Source organism: Vombatus ursinus, unplaced genomic scaffold (assembly GCF_900497805.2).
Source record: "Vombatus ursinus unplaced genomic scaffold, bare-nosed wombat genome assembly UNPS02000582.1, whole genome shotgun sequence".
Taxonomy (NCBI): Eukaryota; Metazoa; Chordata; class Mammalia; order Diprotodontia; family Vombatidae; genus Vombatus; species Vombatus ursinus.
The window spans coordinates 5,522,425-5,543,904 of NW_020940360.1; the positions used below are offsets into that span (position 1 = coordinate 5,522,425).

The window sequence follows — 21,480 nt, forward strand, 5'->3', positions numbered from 1 at the left end:
TCAAATACAGCAAAAGATCAACAAACAAAAGAAATGAGAGAAAAACTCTAGTAAGGTAACCTTTTCTCCAAGTGAAATACCCCTGGTTCTTTCAACTGATCTTCATATAACATCTTTTACCGTCATGGCATCCCTCCTTGAATTCTGTTGTTGTGTTGAGTCATTTTAGTGGCGTCCTACTCTTTGTGACCCCATTTGGGGTTTTCTTGTCAAAGACACTGGAGTGGTTTGCCATTTCCTTCTCCAGCTCATTTTACAAAGAGGAAACTGAGGGAAACGGAGTTAAGTGAGTTGTCCAGGGTCACATAGCTAGGAAGTGTCAAGTGTTTGGTCTGAGGCCGGATTTGAACTCAGGTCCTCCTGACTTCAGGGCCTGTGCTCTATCCACTGCTCCACCTAGCTGCCCCCTGGGTTTATATTTTGCCACACATACTTGTGATCATGTTCATGTCATTTAACCCCTGAATGCCCCAGGCAACTCTTGAATACCACAAGTTGTAAAGCAAGTACCCATCTGCGTTGGTAGAAGTAGTTGCCTCACCTGGGAGTTCCTTGTATCAATGAAAGCACAGGTCCAGTCCAAAACAAAAACAAAAACACACATTATAATGCTGGGGTCAATTGTTGTTTAGTCGTTTTAGTCATGTCTGACTCTATGTGACCTTATCTGGGGTTTTCTTGGCAAAGATATTGGAGTGGTTTGCCATTTCCTTCTCCAGCTCATTTTACAGATGAGGAAACTGAGGCAAACAGAGTTAAGTGACTCGCCCAGGGTCACACAGCTGGTAAGCGTCTGAGGCCAGATTTGAACTCAGATCTTCCTGACTCTGGGCCTGACGTTCTATCCACTGCACCACCCACATCACTCCGTTAAAGCTATGGAATAGAATTTGGCTAAAATTGAAGTCAAGCTCCCTGACTCTATTCTCTTCCTGTATTTGCAAATCAAAACGTTTGCCCTTCTCTGCTTCCCCATTAGGGCAGCCAGGTGGTTCAGCGGATAGAGCGCCAGGCCTAGAGTCAGGAAGACCTGAGTTCAAATCTGGCCTCAGACACTTACCAGCTGTGTGACCCTGGGCAAGTCACTTAACCCTGTTTGCCTCAGTTTCCTCATCTGCCAAATGAGCTGGAGAAGGAAATGGCAAACCACTCTAGCATCTCTGCCAAGAAAACCCCACAAGGGATCACGAAGAGTTGGACACAACTGAAAGGACTTAACAACAACAACACTTCCCCATTACCTCTCTTATTCTCTACAACCTTTCAAAGAATCACTGAAAATGGCTTAATCACATTCACCCACCCTTTCCGTCACTGAGGACTGAGCTCATCTGGGCTAGATGACGAATTCGTCAAGTACAACTAGGTTTTTCTCTTACTCTCTATCTCCTCATTTATCTTTCATATTAGTTCCTATTAGCCATTTTTTTTCTGTCCATTCCAATGCAATAGTCATACTCTGGCAAAGAAAGCAGCTGCAAAGTAAGAATGAAAGGAGCACTGTTGTCAATGATCATTCCATCTACCCAAAGCAGCATCTCTTCTCTAATCCTTTTTTTTCCCTTGATATGCCTTAAAAAAAGAAAAACTTTGTGTTGCCTTTGCTTTTCTCATCAGCCTCAGTTCATTCTAAGTTAACACCTCCAATATTATTCTTACAATATACTACTCTGACAGAATAAGTGTAATAAGATGAGATAAATGGATGAATTGCCTAGAGTCTTTTGGAAGAAGGGCTACATAAGGAAGAAGCATGATAATCACCCCTATTACCAACCACTCCACAAACTATCACTTTTTCCTAAGACGGTCAAAGTTTCTTGCATCTACAACACTCCCTTGTTTTCAAAAGGCATATGGGGCAGAAAAGCATAAAAGAATCTCATTTTTTAATACTCTATTTGACAACTTTTTGTCTTTTCTCAAATCCGACTGAATTACCACATAATACTAATGGCATCAACAGCATCTTTATCTGCTGGATGTGCTCCATTGTCTAAGCCTGGAGCCCTTTCTTCTTAGAACATTTGAGAACAGAAGTATATTATAAACCGGAATAGTTCCAACAATGATGAAATCCCAATTTACAAAGGAAGGCTATGCTGCATGAAGCTTAGATAGCTATAAAAAAAAAAATCTGCAAGAAGTGGTGGAAAGAGGAAGGTTTTCAAAATGTTAAGTAAAAAATAATAATAATAATTTGTTTTAATTTAATTAAATATGTGCATATTTCAAGGGCAGCTAGGCTGCATAGTGAATAGGGCACTGGGCCTGGAATCAAGAAGACATCTTTCTGAGTTCAAATCTGGCCTTAGACAATTACTAGCTATATGACACTGAGCAAGTCATTGAGCCTGTTTGCCTCAGTTTCCTCATCTGTAAAATGAGCTGGAGAAGGAAATGGCAAAATCCCAGTATCCTTGCCAAGAAAACCCCAAATGGGGTTACAAACATGAATCAAACATGACTGAAAACAACTAAACAACAACAACAACAAATATTTTATCTAAGTTAATAGGTCAACTTTCTCCCCTCAATCTTGAAAATATGGAATTTAACAGTAAGGGTCTCAGGTTTTCAAAAGAGAAGGACCAAAAACTCATTCAATATTCTTATCTAGTTAAAAATAATAATCCAAATTTCCGATGGGACTCATTACTGAAATATTGAAATAGTAATCCCTTGAATTACAAACATGCAAACAGAAACCAAAGCATAATGTAAGAAGAGAGAATATAATTAAACAAAGAACTGCAACTTACTCATTGTTTCTATTTTTGATGCATGGATGGTAAAGAACCTTGACAGCATTCCAGATGCCTGTGGAGTTGGAATCCAACCTCTCCGTGCCTTCAAATAATGAGAATGCTTGGATGCTCTCTGAATTTCCCGGAGATTCAATCAGTAAACTGTCTGAGTTTAAAAGCCACACCTATAGATAAAAGAAAGAAGGAAACAAAAAAAAAACACCAAAACTGAAATCAACAGCTAGAGCAATTATCCTCTTCCTCTTCTTAAACCTGAAGTTGGGGCAGATAGGTGGCACAGTGCATAGAGCACCGGCCCTAAAATCAGGAGAACCTGAGTTCAAATTCAGGTCTCAGACCAAACATTTGACACTTATTAGCTGTGTGACCCTGGGCAAGTCACTTAACCCCAACTGCCTTAAGAAAAAAAAAAAAAGAATACTTAAACCTGAAGTCAACCAACCAAGTAATCAATCAACAAGCACTGATTAAGTACCTACTATGAGCAAGGCACTGTCTCAGGAACACAGTAAGAACACACACATTTATTGATTTAAGTTCCCAATCTTACATGGGCATGGTTTGTGGGGATGGACAATGAAAGGCAATGGGCAGATAAATACCATCTCCTGTCTCCATGTCTTTGTATTGGTTTTCATGACGTGCCCAGAATGCTCTCCCTCTTCACCCCTACTTTGTAAACAATAATCCCGGGCTTCTTTCAATACTGAACTCAACTCCTACCTTCTGCAGGATGCCTGGCCCAGTTCATCCTGCTGCTAGTGCCTTCCCTTTTAAGGTTACTAACCATCGACTCTCTGCACATTTCATATATATCTATTTATGTATATTTTATCTCCCTCATTAGAATGCAAGCTCCTTGAGGGCAGGGGCTGGTTTTGAGTTTTCTTTGTTTCCTCAGTATTTAGCACAGTGCCTTGCATATAGTAAGCAGATACAGAATAAAACATATGTGTGTATATATTTATATATGTGTATGTATGTATGTATGCATATGTATATGTGTATTGTGTGTCTGTGTGTATATGGAGAAAAAGAGAGAGATAGCCAATAATGGAATTTTTTTTGCTTGACTATGAATATTTGCTATGAGGATCTTGTTTGTCTTTTTTTCTTTTTTCAATAAGGTGGGGTATGGAAGGGAGAGAAAATAGATTTGTTTAAAAAAAATTTAATTTCAAAAAATGTTTGTTGATTGACAAATTGGTCTTCAAGGAAGTCTAGCAAAAGATGGCACAATGGATGGATAGAGCACCAGCCCCGGAGTCAGGAAGACCTGAGTTCAAGTCTGGCCTCAGACACTTACTACCTGTGTGACCCTGGGCAAGTCATTTAACCCCAATTGCCTAAAAAAAAAAAAGAAAAAAGAAACAGGAAAAAAAAGAAAGTCTAGCAAAGATAAATCAAAATTCTGATTTCACAGAATTCCTTGAAAATTGCTTTAAGTCAAGTTTTCAGCATTTCATAGAAAGGCCTTTTGGAAGTATGGAAGCTGCATCCTAGAAGTTCAAAAGCCCAGGGCTGCTGAATGGATCTCAGAATCCTCTTTGCAGGGTGACTGGACTATTGGCAGGCCTCTGTAAAACTTAATCCATATAACTCAGGGATGTCCACAGAGCAAGATACTGTTCAACTACTGAGCCTTTCCAACTCAGTGTAGGTGAAGAAAGGGCACTATCTTGGAAGGAAGGAAGGAAGGAAGGAAGGAAGGAAGGAAGGAAAAATGCATTTATTAAACATTCACTATGTGCTAAACACTACGCTAAGCTCTTTACAAATATTATCTCATTTGATCCTCAGAACAACCTTGGGAGGTAGGTGCTATTAACATCCCCATTTTACAGGTGAGAAAATTGAGGCAGACAGATTATATGACTTGCCCAGGGTCACACAGCCAGTAAGTGTCTTGAGGCCAAATTTGAACCCAGGCCTTCCTGCCTCCAGGACCAGCACTCTACCCACTGCATCACCTAATTACCAGATACATCTCTGAGCATCCATCAACATGACAAGTCAAATAGGAATGTTCAAGAAAAGCTCATAATCTGTGATACAGACATATCTCCCATGGAGAATTTATTACAACTAAATTCAACAAATATCTACTGTGTACCTATTTAAATACCAAACAAAAGTATTAGGCCCTGGGTGAGGTAAAGGGTGGGGGGGTGGATGCAAAGGCAAGCGACACAAGGTCTCTGCCCTCAAGGAGCTTACAATTTAAGAGAAACACAAGTCAAATAACTAGAAATGATAACTTGTCTTAATTAGCTATATTTTTACATCATCTTTGTTTTCCAATATCCCCCTCCCTTCCACCATACAAAGAACCATTCCTTAAAAGAAATTTTTAAAAGTGAAGTGAAGAAAAAAATCAGTTCAGTAAAACTCACCAATTCATCAACCAAATCTGACATTATATGCAGTGTTCCACACCCATAGTCCCCCACCTGGGCAAAAAAGAGAGTTTCTTACCAAGATGTAAGTTTTTCCATCCTGTCCTTGAACAGTGAATCTAAACGTGCTTCTAGTAGAGGACAGTTCCACCAGACACTGAGCAATAACGCTCTGTACAAACTGAGACCTGTTTGAACAGAAATCAGTTTTCACAGTGTGTTTCTCATAATAACTGTAACTGGCAAGATGAGCCAAAAATACCTACAGAGTGCCTGAAAGTCAGAGACATCTGGATGCCATACTTTTCTGCATATTGCCGGTTTTCTCGCAATCTGGAGCAGATGTGGATTTAATACATTTTAATGCACTAACATATTTGCTTTCATCTCCCAGTTTTTACTATGACCCATTCCTTGGCCCTTAGATAAACATCCTATGCCCAGAAACCTAACTACTTTCCACTAATTGAAAATTAAAGAAAATGTCCCAACAGACCAAGCCAAAAGAACGGATCTATTAGTGGGCAATTTTGAACCATGAAGTTTCAAAGGAAAATGAGAAAAGGATTACATGTTGCCATCTATATATATGAAAGATAGTGTGACATAGGGGAGAAGGTATTGAATCTGAAGTCAGGAAGACTTTAGTTTACATCTGACCTCTGACACTTAGGAATTGAGTGAACGTGAGCAAGTCACCTAAACTTGCTGAGTCTCAGTTTCCTCATCTGCAAAATGGGAAAGAAAATATCTGTCTGACCTACCTTACAGGTTTGCTATGAATTATGACTGAAATATCAAAGCATTGTGCAAATGTCTACAATAGTCATAGTTGATATTATTATTATTATTATTATTATTATTATTTTCAGGGTGTAGGCTTTCTTTTAGTTTACACAGAATCTGAATTCTGATGTGAAGATATTTACAGCCTAATACACTCAAGGCTGAATATGGTCAGATTACCATAGATTCAGATACCAACAAGACCAACATATAGAAATGTTACAGAGAATTTCACTATAAGAACAAATAGAAAGAAAGATAGAACATTCTAGAATGCAGGGAAGTATTATTTTGCCATACAGATCTTCCAATGATACATAAATAGAAGGAACCACTGGGAAGCTAATCCACAATATCTCTTGAATTTTAAATGTCATATTAAATAACCAATGTTTAATTACTAAGAGCACAAAGGGAAACAGGTTCCAAGTTCCTGGAGAGCAGAAACCATATCATATGTTTCTTCTGTAACATGTAGAAAGGCATCAAGGTACAGTTGAATTAGGGTAAAGACAGGCAGACTTGAATCAGGAGGACAAAGGTCCCACCTTTGATACTAACTCCAGCAAGTCTCCAAACTCTTTGTCCTCAAGCAATTCTCTAAGACTGTAAGTACTGACAGGGTCTGTAATGAGCTGATCTATACTAGTGAAGGGGCTTTCCTCACTGGACATGTCCTATATCAGTGAAAATAAAGGTCCAGACCTTCCCAAAATAAATCCTCCTGAATATTTGGCATCTAATCACTTTACCCCATTGCCTAGCAAAAAACAAACAAAGAGGGGGCAGCTAGGTAGTGCAGTGGATAGAGCACTGGCCCTGGATTCAGGAGGACCTGAGTTCAAATACGGATTCAGACATATAACACTTACTAGCTGTGTGACCCTGGACAAGTCACTTAACTTCATTGCCTAACCGAAAAAACAAACAAACAAACAAACAAAAAAAGAAATATCCAGATCTTTGGGGCAGCTAGGTGGCACATTGGATACAGCACTGGCCCTGGAGTCAGGAGGACCTGAGTTCAAATTTTGTCTCAGACCAGACACTTGACATTTACTAGCTGTGTGGCCCTGGGCAAATCACTGAACCCCAACTGCCTCACCAAAAAAAAAAATACTTGGCATCTAAAAAGAGTAAAGGACGTCTGCAGGGAAACCTATGACCAGGGAAAAAATGTGGGTCAGTCATATAGCAAGATAACTGATGGAGAGTTTTCACGCTCTCTCAGTAGCCACCCAATGTCAAGAGAACATAAGGAAGAAGTCTAGCGTGTTGGGCAGACCATCTGTGGCAAATTTGTGAAAGGACACAGATGGCTTGGAATGGTGGCAGCACTCACTTGAGGTTCCTGCAGCTGGGGAGGCTGAGGTTGGTGAAGTACTTGAGTATTGGAGTCTGAGCCATAGGAGGGCTAAAGCCAATGGATGCCCACACTAAGTCTGGTACCAATATGGTGAACCCCAAGGGCAGGGTGGAGGTACCAGGTCTCCTCAAAAAGGGCAAACAGAGGCAGATTGGAAAAATGGAGTAAATTAAAGCTTCCATACCAATCAGTATTGTGATCAGGCCTATGAGAGACTGTTGCATTTCCAGCCTAGGTGAGATAGGAAGATCTAGTCTCATCAAAAAAAAAAAAAAAAAAAAAAGGCATGAATGCGAATTGCACAAGATGGACAGACATGCATGGGTGATGATTTGGCATAGTGAAGAAAGTACAATCAGTTCTGTTATAATGTTTTTTTCAAAAACTCAAATTTGTTCCAATACGATTGGACATATTAGGTAATATTTTGAGCATAACATGAATTTCAATTTGCTTATACATGAATTCTTCCATGAGAAACAGTTAGAACGCAGAAAACTTCACCATTTCAGTAACTCATAAGCTCCAACTCTTCTAACTCCCACTTCCCCAAGAAAACTTCAGGTCTTTTTCAAGGTAAAGTGCCATATTTATGGTATATCTTCAGGTACAATAAGAGCTATGGGCAGAGGAGGGTGGGTACACACACTTCCCTCTACTCCCCCTATAACCACCTGCCATGGCCTACTCACCTGGGGCCCAGGCCGAGCAGCAGCCTAAAGCCATGGACACCACTGTTGGCATATTTATGTATTTATTGGAGTATTTATATATTTCTTAACCATTTAACATGTATAAAATGGTGGTAGCATAATTATTAGATTCCTATCTTTTCTTTATGTGTCACCGACAAAGTATTTAAGCATTATGCCCTTAATCCTATTTTTTCCATAAGCCCCTGGCTTTTATTAAGCAAGTTTACATAATGAGGTACATTTCAGGAATTCATATGCCTTGTCATAGCAGAACTGACTGTACCCATATCAATAAGATCACAGATTCACTGAAATAATGGCCCGCCCAGCACAGTACTATCCATAAAACAGGCTCCAGATACCTTTTTTTCATTGTGACATCCTTTGATTGAGACACAGTTCAAAGAGCACCAGGCTTGTGATCAGAAGACCTAGGTTCTAATCCTAGCTCTGTCACTTACTAGCTATGTGACCTCGGGTAAGTCATAAGATCTCTGAACCTTCATTTCTTCACTTGTTATAAAATCTCCCCTACTCAGCTTTACCAGTTAGTTGTAAAGACCAAATACGGTATGAAATAGTTTTGAAAATTGTAAAATGTCCTATAAATGTAAGGCACTATTATTATTTCCATGCTGCAAAAAGTATGAATAAATCTAGATCCATATACTTTTGTCTATTATATTATGTAACCAAAACAAATTCCAGGACAGAATAAATTCTCTCCACAATTCCCAGCACCATTTGAGACTAGAAAAGAAACTCAATTTGCTATTTGTACCTTGGTATCATGTCAAAATCTCTCCCAGATGGCTGGATAATTATCTCTGTGATATAAAACTTTGTGGTCCCTAAAACAGGAAGCAGAAAATTAAAGAGGAACAATTCCCACCATAACACTAAAACATAAAACTTTCATTTCCCACATCCTAAAACCAAACTGTGACATTTTCAAGTTAAACATTTAAAGCCCTAATGAAATAACACTACTGTGAATTTTTTCAGAATACCGGAGTCAAGACTCATGATCAGTTTTTTATGGGGCTTCAGTGGAAAACGTATGGGGTTTGTGGTGGAGGACATGAGTTTGAATTCTGTCTCTGCTGCCTACTACCTGTAAGTGTGACATTAGGGAAGTCATCTGACTTGTCTCAAATCTTCATCTGTAAAAAACGGTTTGGATTACATGGCCTCTGAGATCTTGTCCAGCTCTAAATCTATGATCATATAATTCCATGGAACCATACTGATGCAACAGGTACATAGTGTAGGCCTCCTGCGTGACTTTTTTTTTTTTTTTTTTGCTATTTAAAGAGCTGTACTCGTAGATGTACTGTCCCTAAGGAACCCACATTTCATCTTTTAGGCACTCTCTTCTCTCTTCCTGTGAAGATAACAACCTGCTGCCGGCCCAAAGAATTAGAGACAGTTAGATGGATGGAGCATCGGACTTGGAGTCAGGAAGAGCTGAGTTCAGATCTTGCCTCAGATGCTCACTGTGTGACCCCAGGAAAGTCACTTAACCTGCATCTCAATTTCATCACCTGTGAAATTAGGGAACTGGACACAATGGCCTCTAAAATGCCTTCCATCTCCAAATCTAAGATCCTGTGGATCTGTCACCTGGTAGCCAAACCTCTGGTAATAAGCCTCCCTAAATATCCAAGAACAGAAACATATCCCTCACTAGCCCATATCTGAAGCTTTCCATCAGGGTATGATCTACCAGAGTTTATGCCTCCACCAGCATACTGTACTTCAACATTTGACAGTAAAATGTCTTTTGCCTCTTTTTGTATCTCCAAGGGTCAGCATAATGCCTGGCATATAGTAGGTGCCTGATAAATATTTATTGACTGATTGAAATGAATCTATGACCTTATTATATAGATAGGATCCTACAGAAACAACTCCTCCAGGCCTTTTCATCCCACAAGACAGGTTCTTCCAAAGGTCCTCCAAAAAGGATCCCAACATGATGGGGGAGGAGTCTTCCTCTACATTTACCAAGTCCTATTTCAATATCCTATCACAGCACAGAGGTAACACTGAATTATCAGAGGCTACACCAGTGGACTATAAGCTCTGGCACATTCTGCCATATCAGAAAGGCTTTGAGTAAAGTATCAGTGATGGACTAAATCTGTTATCAGAGGACCAATATGGCTAAGTTTGAAGAAGCTCAAGCAGTTGGATGATCAACAAATGGAAAATTCTTCAGTAATGGCAGCCGATGAAGCAAAGACAAACACAAAATGGAATTTTAGTCCTGATAGCTCTCTTATTCCCTGTCCACAGAATACTGCAGATGGACAAAAGTATAGAGGGTATTAAAGAAAATACCAGTTTTTAGACCATCAACAAACATCAGTTTAAATACTGGAATTCTAAACATGAAATCTCTGTCCAATGACCAATGAATTGATTTGTCATTGGAGCAAATGAGCTACATCAACTGCAAAAACTGATTCTTGCAAATTTCAGAAGACAAGGGGACGTTTACCTTTTCCTTAGACTCTCCTTGGAGTGGGAGGTGGAAAAGTGAGTAGAGCTAGTTTCAATGCAATTAAAAAGAATTTCATGCAACACTTGGTCATCTCCTCTTGCTGCGCTTATAAGCATATGCAAAGAGTTCTCTAACAATAATGACAGCTTATATGCAACATCTGGATAGAGAAGAAAAATTTAGCTCCTTCATAGTTAAAATATATACATATATGTGTGTATGCATATGTATATACATATATACACATATATAAATACTCAGTGATTGCCATATAGAGTTGAGCAGGAGACGATGGCAAAAAGCTTGTTGGAAAACTGTGAATTTTTCAATTGTGTCCAACTCTTCATGACCTCATTTGGGGTTTTCTTGGCAAAGATACTGGAGTGGCTTGCCATTTCTTTCTTCAGCTCATTTTACAGATGAGGAAGTTAGGGCAAACAAAGTTAAGTGACTTGCCCAGGGTCACATAGCTTACTAAGTGTCTGAGGCCAGATTTGAACTCAGGAAGATGGGTCTTCCCGACTCCAGGCCTGAAACTCTATCCACTACACCACCTAACTGCCCAAAATAGGAATGAAAATGATCAAAGACATCAAGGACTCAGGAGCCTGACGTTTATCTTTAACAGGAATATTTTTTTCCAACAGGAGAGTCAGAAAACACTGGTTATGGCACCCAGCAAACAAAATCACAAAATGTGGGATTGGCTCCATACTAACAGAAGGGAAATGACTAGTTGCTGATAGGAGTCACTTCAGAATCCACCATGACAGCCTTTAAAAAAAAAGCCAGATCATCTTGATTGTGGAACCCACTGTAGTTCTGAAGCAACAAACTAGGAATTTAACTGGCATTAAAGTCACTCATTTAGATTTTTAAAATCTAGTGGCACTAACTACAGGAACGAAGGGACAAGCATGGCTTAGTGAGCAGAGAGCCAGCATGGCATAAAGGGTAGACAGTCAGTCATGCAGTCAGGAAGACCCTGGTTCAAGCCTTGCCTCTAACAAACTAGCCATGTGACCTAGGGCAAAGTCACTTAACTTCTCAATGCTATTAGACATTTACAGATTGCAGAGAAGGTGCTAATCTGAATTGGCAAGGAGGTTTCCTCATCCAGGAGTTTCTTATACCAATACAATTATAGGTCCAGTCCTTTTGCTTATAAGCACAGGATGTGAGAGACATTCTTTGACAGTGCCTCATGTGAAAAGGACCTGGTAGCAACTTAAATGAGCCAAAAATATTCCATGGAAGCTTAAAAAAATAATAATACAATCTAAGCTGCCTTAATAAAAACACAGGGCCAACATAAGAGAAATACTAAGTGTACTGACTTCTTCCCTGGTCAGGCAACAACAATTGAAATTCTTACACAGAATTATGGATATCACTCCTTAAGAAGTATGTTGACAAAAGAGGAAAGCTGCTAGGATGATGAATGACCTTGTCATATGACTAAGTGTTGAGAAAGCTGAAAATGTTTAGTCGAAAAAAGAAGGCTTTGGGAGGCTTAAAAGAGATGAGAGGGAAAGGTCAAAATAACTGTATCCAAGTATTCAAAAGGCTATCATGTGATTTGTAATGTGGTTTGTACTACTTTATTAGCCAGAACTAGGACAAATAGGTAGAAGTTACAGGGAAACAGATTTCCACTGAACATAAAGAATAAACTTTCTAACAATGTGAGCAGTGTAGCATGGGGATGGGGGAGCTTCCCTTCCATACAATTGTTAAAGAGGAGAATGGATGACCATCTATGGCCAAGGATGCTTGAGAAGGAGGATTCCTGAATGCCTTCTAAGATCTCTTCTAACTCTGAGGCTGTGATTCTGCAGAAATGGGAGTCAGGCTGTCACAAGCAGGCACCATGAGAGTGGGCAAGGAGCAGGTGACATTCTAACATCAAGTTAAGAGACAAAACAGCTAAAATATGAACAGAGAATGGTATTAACTGCCCAGAACAATAACAAATGCTCATCCTGATGTCATCCTCAATTTCTCATCCTGCCTCTCCATATCCAATCAGTTTTTGAAGTACTGCTATTTCTGTCTTCATAACCCTTCTTGCATACTGCCCCCCATCTCTTCCTCTCCTCTGACACTGCCACCACCCTGATGCATGCCCTCATCACCTCGTGCCTGGATTACTGCAATAACCTGCTGGTTGATGTGCCTTCCCAACTCCAGTCAATCCTCTACTCAGCTGTCAAATTGATCTTCCTAAAACACAGATCTGACCATGCCACCCTCTCTCCTCTACAGATCCCAATGAATTCTAGGAAAAAAAATATAAAAGTGGCTATAAGTGGCTTTCAAAGCCCCTTATCACCTGGCCCCTTCCTACCTTTACAATCTTCTAACACCTCAGTCTCCTTCAGTGACACAGGCCTCCTTGCGGTTCGTCACTCGTGCCACTCCATCTCCCAACTCCAAACATTTTCACTGGCTTCCCCCCATTCCTGAGACTCTTTCCCTCCTCATCTCCATTACCTGCTTTTCCTGGCCTCCTCCAGGTCTCAGCTGAAGTTCTACCTCCCCAAAGAAGCCTTTCCCAGTTCTCCCTGTCTTAGTGCCTTCCTTCTGATATTACCTCCAATTTTTTCTCCTGTATATATATTGCTTGTTGTCTCCCCTAGAGTAGGGGCTGGGTTTTTTTTGTCTGTTTTGTTTTGGTTTTTTCTTAAAACATTTTAAAATGTTTTATATCTGCAGTATCTAGAACATTGTAGGTGCTTAATAAATACTTGTTGATTAATATAACTACATCATGAAGAAAAGTTTAACTTGTATTCATATGTAGTGCAGAACGGAGTGAGAGACACTCTCAGAACCAGAAAGAGCTGAGTTCAAGTCCTATTTCTGAAATATACTCCCTGTGTAACCATGGATAAAGCAATTAACCTCCCAATACTCCAGAGAACTCTCTAAGACTATAAGCTATGGAACATTTGCTAATCAGCATTTCTAAGACTATAAGTTATAGAATACTTGTTAACAAAAGTTAATTTGTTAACTTTCCTCACTGTGACCTCCCTATATCAAGGACAGATCTGGACAAAAAATAAAAAGACTCTTTGAAAAAATGTTTTACAAAGTGGGTTTTTTTTTTGTAGAGTTAATAAAGTTTTGCTGCTTGCAGGGAAAAATTTCAGTAATTGGAAAAATTCACTTAGGGTGCATACTCTATGTCCTGACTATACTGGATAAATGAGGCATTAACTGTAGCATTCATTAATACTTGTTCAGAACAAGTCATCATTAATCCTAGCAAGTGGTTCACTAACTATTTTCAAGATTATTGCCATATTCAGGAGCAAATACCTTCTGCCTTTTATGCATAACTGAAACTGAGTTTCATTTAAACTCAAACTTTTCATAATCAATGATATTAAAAGCTATTAGTCATCACACCCAGTGTGAGCACAGCATGTTGTAGCACTCTAGATGTTTCAAAAGCACACACTGAAATAATGATATTCACTTCAATTATGAGAATTTTCATTACTAGACTTTAAAATGGTTTAATAGAGATCTTAAATGAAATACAATTAACACTGGAACAACAAATGAGGGACATAGAACAGAATTTGTTTAAGTCTCTTTAATCGCATAATGTCCCATAAAAAAACTATATATAAAATTGGACCAGAGCAGTTCAGAAAAACTATTTTGTCAACCCATGGGGGGTGGGGGGGGGGAATACAGAAGAAAGATTATAAGGATCACAGGATAATAGATCCAGAAGTAGAAGGGGCCTCAAAGGTCATCTAGTTCTAACTTTGTCTCTTTTTTTTTTTTTTAGAAGAAATTGAGGCCAACAGTGGTAAAACGTTTTGTCTTAGATCATATCAGCAACATGCTTCAGAGGTAAGATTTGAACCCAGTCCTCTAGTCCAGCGCCAAGGCTCTTTCCACTTTTAAGCCGAGTAACCTCTGACAATTCACTTATCTGGGGCATAAATCTGTTTAACTGCCATGAAAATAGTAGTGCTTCAATGTTTTAAAAAAAAAAAAGTAATAACCAACCTGCATATTACAGGGGACTCACTCATCATCTGTATATGACTTGCTGCTACCTGCTAATAAGTAGAAAGGATAAATTTTGCTCTCTTAACTGCCATCTGCTGCTGGGAAGAGGACAGGAAAGAAAAGGAGGAAGACAAGGAGAAGGAAAAGGAAAGGGAAATAGAGGAGAGAAGGAAGAGTAGGAAAAAGAAGAGGAGAGGAAAGATGAGAAGATACTATGCTCTACTGCCACTTCTTGCCGGGAAGGAAAAGAAAAGAGGAGACAGAAAATATTTATTGCATAACCACCTGTTACTGCTGAGAGATGGAGAAGAATCCTGCCAAAGGAAAAAAGCTGAAGAGGCTCTCGCTAATCTTATGATAAAGGTCACTGCCTTTTCCCAAAAGAACATAACATTATATCAGCTGAAGGCATGAAGCTAGAAGTGGCAGATCTGCTGATGAGCAAGCCCAGCTGGGCAGAAGAAACACTTAGAAGTGGAACATCAAAGAAGCAGTCAAGTAAATCAACTCATCCAACTGAGAGCCTGTGTCTAGTGAGGTGTTAGTCTGGCACAGAGTAGATCAATTCAGCTTAACAGTAGAAGCATTTGCTGACGCAGAAGCTACATTGATCAAGGAATTCTTATGGACAATTCCTAAAATTGGATAGGAAAGAGGATATTGAAGTATATCAACATCCCAAAAGAGGATACTGAATTCTATAATTCCAGAGTTGTGAGTTGCCCTAGCACACATACTCCCAATATATGTGCAATACTACCCTGGGACTTAAAGGGCATATTCACTCTCTCCAACAACAGTATGTGCAATGGTAGGAGATTTATGTGTGGAATTACGTAAATATTTTGTGTTTGTTTTGCATTTTCAGTAAATGTTTTGATTAATGTTAACTGAGAATTAATGACTGATTTATTAGAGGGAAGTACACCAATGGGGGCTCATGAGCTACAGCGTTAATAGGCACAGTCACCCCCAAGGGTCACACTTAGGACTCAGAGTAGGGAGATACAGTAACCCCCTTTCCTGACAACATGAAGGCAAATTAAAGGGAAAAGAGTCAAAGACAGAAAGACTGAGTGTTGGGGGAGGGAAGGTGGTTTAGAGAAGGAAGCAAGAGCACCATAGACTATATTGTTATAGACTGGATCAATCCAGGTAAACATTTGTTCTACACCATACACGCTGGAATATTTTCTGATCCTTCCATACATTGTACCAGGTTGTTAATGCTTTCTCAATAAAATGTAAATCCCAAGCATCCCCAGTGATAAAGGCACACAGTTGACACTTGATAGATGTTGAATTGGACAGAATAAGGATAAGAAGAGTCTTTCTAAGACTGAATCCTATATCCTAGTCTCTTCAAAGAGTATAGAGGGAGTGAAACAAGATCACTGGTGTAAGTAATTCTTAGGAGGAGTTCTCTACTTGTATTGGCATAGAAGAGCAAATGCTCTTTGACAATGTTTCTGAGAGTTGCCTAGGGCACTAAGAACCCAATAGACCTTCCCAGGGTTATATAGAAAGTGTGTGTCAGAGACAGGACTTGAACCCTGGACTTCTGATTCTGAGGCAAGCTCTCAATCAATTTTATGGTGCCCTCTCTGAAAGGGGCCTTTTTCTATATTTCTGAATGCTAAAAGTATCCTATAGTTCATTTCCAAGGGTCAAAATAAAAACAATAAAAACAAATGAAGTAGCTCGGGGGCATAGGCCTGGAGTCAAAAGGACCTGAGGTTAAATCCAGCCTCAGGCACTCATTAGCTGTATAACCCTCAGCAAGTCACTTAACCTCCATCTACCTCAGTTTTCTCAACTATAAAATGGGGATAATGATAGCATCAACCTCCAGGGGTTGTTGTGAGGACTAAATGAGGTAATATTTGTAAAGTGCTTAGCACATTGCTTTGTAAATAACAGGTGTTATATAAATGTTTATTCTTTTCCCTAGCTCCCCTACCACCAATTTCTGATATTGTTACACTACATATAAAACTGTTAATAGGGCTGATGTTGAACAAGCTTATTTCTGTAACACATATAAATCTTTCTTTACAGTATCTCAGAGTTGGAAGGGAACATCTAGTCCAATTCATACTTGTATAGGAATCTTCTCTCCAATAATTAGTCATTCAGTCTTTGGTTGAAGACCTTGGGTGAAGGGATCACCACTGCCCCCTCGTGGCTGCCCTTACTACTCCTAGAAAGCTCTCATTATTCTGAAGTCTTTTTCCTTACATGGGGCTTAGATTTACCTCTCTGCATCTTCTACCCACTGCATCTACTTCTGCCTTCTGGAGCCAACAAGAAATGGCCCCTCTTCCAAATAATTCACTCATGCCCTCATTCCCACATCCTCTCTTCTTCCAGGCTAAATATTCCCAGTTCCTTCAAACAATCCTCACACCTGTCTATCCTCCTCTGGTTGCTTGCCAAGTTAACCAGGTTCTTCCTAAGCCGTGATGCCTAGAACTGAACACAATCCTCCAAGTTTAGTAGGACCATACCTTGGAATACTGCAGCCTCTGTTCTGGACACTTTGACTTTCTTAATGCTGCCTAAGATGGTAGTCAAAAAAGTTAGTGCAAAGTCATTTAAATCATATGATGCCTGCAGTCCACTAAAACCCTCAGATCTTTTTCATGTGATTTTTTTCCTCATTCTTCCCTAAACGAAATTTCTGCAAATGAGACAAACCATTTTGATATTTGCTACGAAATTCTTACCTGATGATCCAGTTTCTCCTAGCATTGCTTTGCAACGCTTGCAAATTATCCTGGTATTTGCCTTTGGTTTCTGTGGAACAGGGAAAAAAATGTCATTTAAATGTCATTCAGCTTTTCCTAAAAGGAATGTATAATTTTAACCTATTCTCTAGAGTACTGATTGAACTTTATGCTTCTATCTGCCCTTCAAATACTGAGATTGCTTTGGATGTGTATATAAAATTTACATACAGATATAACTTTTTTTTCCACATCAAGCATAACATTCGAAAGACTCATCAATATATAGATTGACTTCCCTCAACCTAACCTTTCATAGATAACTCCCAACACTGCCATCATTCTGAACAATAAATAGTACCTTACATTTGTACAGATTTTATGGTTTTCAAAGAATCACAGTATATAATCAATCATTTAATGATCTTCATATAAATTCTAAGAGGTAGTCAAGATAGGAGCTACTGTCCCCATTTTTTAGACTGAGGATACTGAGACATAAGCAGATTTAGTGACCTTCTCTCTTCTGCATAATCATATAAATTAGTAATAGTTGGTCCCTTCTAATCCTGACATGGCCAGTAAGAGGCATAGAAGAGACTAGAAGCCCAGCCTCTCATCAACTGGAGTACAGTGCTCCTTACATTATACCACACTACCTCTACTATAAAGCTGCTTATCACTTGAAACAGCCCATCACTCAGATTTTTGACAGATGTTCATTCAACTTTGTTGTTGTTTGGTCATTTCAGTCATGTTCAACTCTTCATAACCCCATTTGGGGTTTTCTTGGTTTACCATTTCCTTCTCCAACTCATTTTACAGATGAGGAAACTGAGACAAATATGGTTAAGTGACTTGCCCAGGGTGATATAGGTAGTAAGTATCTGAGGCCAGATTTGAACTCAGGTCTTCCTGACTCCAGACCCATCCACTATACCACCTCATTCAAATTCACCCTAGTATTATTCTTCCAGATTAATGTTTGTACCCAGTGCTTATACATATTGCTAGCGTACAAGGATGATGAGTACCCTAAAATAAATCCTACGAGTATGCTTATTATTTTTTTAAATGTTAAAAATACGTTTTTCAAAAGAGGCCATCTTTTGCTATTGAACTATTAACCTAAAGAACAAGACATCAACAAAATTCGTTAAAAGAGCCTTTCTCTTCACACAGCAGGGTTGGGTGGCAAATAAAGGCAGACTGAGGGAAAGTAGCTCTGTCACTTGTAGTTGGTGGTTTTTAATGGCGAAGCCCATCTAGAAAGCAATGGTCTAGTTTGTATTGGTCCAGATGAAAAAAGCTGGAATGACTGGTACATGGAAAAGCATCTGCCAGTCCAACACAGATGTAAAGGAAGCCATGTGACAGATTCAGAGAAAAATGGGAATACTTGTTATCAACTGACACAGAGTGAAAGAAGCAGAACTAGCAGAACAAGTTATACAATCACCACAATAAAGGAAAACAGCTTTGAAAGACTTCAGAGCTCTGATTAAAGCAAATAGCCAATCATGACTTCAGAAGACTGGTGAAAAAGCAAAGAAAAGAGGCTAGAGGTCTAGAATAAGACAAACATTTTCAAATGTGGCCAAAGTGGTGATTTGTTTTTCTTGACTAGGGAAGGGGAAAAAGCATTTATTAAGCACTTACTAAGTGTCAAGCACTGCACTTTTACAAATATTACCTCATTTGATCCTCACAACAACCCTATGAGGTAGATGCTATTTTTATCCCCATTTTACAGTTAAGGAAACTGAGACAGACAGGGGTTAAGTGACTTGCTCAGGGTCATACAGCTAGTAAGTATCTGAGGCTGAATTTGAACTTGGGTCTTCCTGACTCCAGGACCAATGCTCTACCCATCATACCGCCTAACTATCTGTAGTTACCTATTATAAGGAAGAGCTTTTGGGAAAAAAGGAGATGGGATTTGGTGGCTAGGAATAGAGACAATAACGATAATGTTCAACATTAAAACTGAATATTATTCTATCAAGACATATTGGTATATGTTTGTATTTAACAGATTAGGAGATTCCTGATGCCTAATCAAACAAGAACCAGACAACCTAAGAAATTTTAAGAAGGAACTACCTCAGAGGAACAGAGCTCTGGAGCAGAAAACAGGTAAGAGCCACTAATGAGCAACATCAGTTTAAAAGATAACTTTTTTGAAAACTTCAGACTTCATAGGTTCATAGATGTAAAGTCAGCGGGACCTTAGAGAATATCTGGGGCAGGTAGATGGCACAGTGGATAGAGTATGAGGCCCAGCGTCACAAAAACTCATCTTCCTGAGTTCAAATCTGGCCTCAGACACTTATGAGCGGTGTGACCCAAGGCAAGTCACTCAATCTTGTCTGCCTCAGTTTCCTCATCTGTAAAATGAGCTAAAGAAGGAAACGGCAAATCACTCCAATATCTCTGCCACGAAAACCCCAAATGGGTTCACAGAGAGTGGGACATGACTATAAAACGACTGAACAACAGAGAACATCTAGTCCAATTCTCTTATTTTACAGATAATAAAAAGGGACCAAGAGGTGAAATTACTATTTGAAAATCACAATGATAGTAAGTAGTAGAATCAAGATTTGAACCTAGATCTTAGCTCTAATCTAGTGCTCTTTACACTACAACCTAAAGTTCAAGTCTGACCATATGTGGTAAGAGCAATATTCTAACTGTAGGGAGGTCACTAAACCTACCTAGGTCTATAAAATGGGGATAATAATACCTGCCTTGACTACCTCATAAAGTTTATATGAGACTCAACAGAATGTATATGGTGATTCTTTGAAAACCATAAAGCTCTGTCTGAATGTGGGGTATTATTTATTGCTGAGACTGCTGGCAGTGTTGGGAGTTATCTAAGTAAGGTCAGGTTGCAAGTTAGGCTAATTTTTCTTTAAACGATATTGAGACTATCCTTAAGACTTGGTTGGCCCAGGGAACTAAAGGTTGGGCTGTTGAGATCATTTCCTCTTCTCATGAGTACAAAGCACTCAAAAGGAGTTCCAGGTTCTTTCTCTGATTCTTGGCTGGGGGATTAGGCAAGGAGCTTTATTCAGCTGGAGGTATCCTCAACACCTATTCACATTGAATAACCTTCTCTCACTAGGGTTAAGTAAATCTCTTTTTTGTTAACTGTTGAACGACCTACAAAGCATCTCATTTTGTTCCTATATCAAAACCAAACTATCAGAGGACAGGCCTGAGTCAGGCTCTGCCCCAGAACACCATGTCACACACATCCCATACTAAATAAACTCTACTATTCTGAAGGAATCCTAATAAAGCTGCCCCCAGCCCCTGATTCTAACTTCCTTATGGGCCCCACTGATTTAACCACACAATCTGGCTTTAACCACACCTCAGGCCCCCAGAATCAATACTGCCACTGCCCCTAATTAGCCACTGCCCCCAGATCCAATTCACGTATTTGAACAGGTGTGTCCTTGTACTCAACCACAATCACATCATCCATTTAGCCCAAAACAGGACCACAATACCTAACGATCCATCTTGAACAGACAGGACAATAGCTAGCCAATCAGAAAGCAGCACAACCAGGATGTCTGACCACCAAACCATAGAAGGGACCCCTCTCCTATTACTAATCCCTTTACAAACCCCTCCTGCCTTTTTAATATTCATCATTTCTGTTGTGTAATCACATCATTATTCTATAAAACTGCCTGTCTTGTCTTACTAAGTTGCTGGTTCCTCTTGGAACCTAGCCCTCATCTGAGGGGCATCAATCCTCAATAAATGACTGTACTTGGATTAGAGGTGGTCCCACTCTGAAATCTTTGAGACAACACCTACAACACACCACGAAACCGCAACAGCTCCCTATTACTTCTAGAATCAAATATAAACTCTTGTTTGGCATTTGAAGCTGTTTACAACTTCACCCTTACCTACCTTTCCAGTCTTCTTATACATTATTCACCTCAGGCATTCTAGTATACTTGCAGCATCCATCTCTTTGTTGGCCATCTCCCAAGACTAGAATGTTCTCACTTCTCATCCCCACCTCTTAGAAACCCAAGAATCCTTCAAGATTCAGCTCAAATGCCACCATCTACAGGAAGCCTTTCCTAGTCCCCCAGCTGACTAGTTCCTTCCTTTGCCCAGGTTACATTATATATCCTCTATATGTGTGTCTTATATACTTATTTTATGTACACATT

At 39.4% G+C, this 21,480-nt stretch overlaps 1 protein-coding gene across 5 annotated transcripts in view; it reads right to left on the reverse strand.

The window, feature by feature from the left end:
* Positions 1-21,480, reverse strand: part of UBE3D (ubiquitin protein ligase E3D) — a 202,517-nt gene that overhangs the window by 136,360 nt on the left and 44,677 nt on the right. For all 5 annotated transcript variants that reach the window (XM_027855266.1, XM_027855284.1, XM_027855274.1 and 2 more), the window contains 4 exons: positions 17,276-17,345; positions 8,793-8,862; positions 5,244-5,352; positions 2,763-2,932 (listed from right to left, as the gene is read on the reverse strand). In XM_027855266.1, coding sequence (XP_027711067.1) covers positions 2,763-2,932; positions 5,244-5,352; positions 8,793-8,862; positions 17,276-17,345 — 419 coding nt within the window. The remainder of the gene's footprint in view (positions 1-2,762; positions 2,933-5,243; positions 5,353-8,792; positions 8,863-17,275; positions 17,346-21,480) is intronic.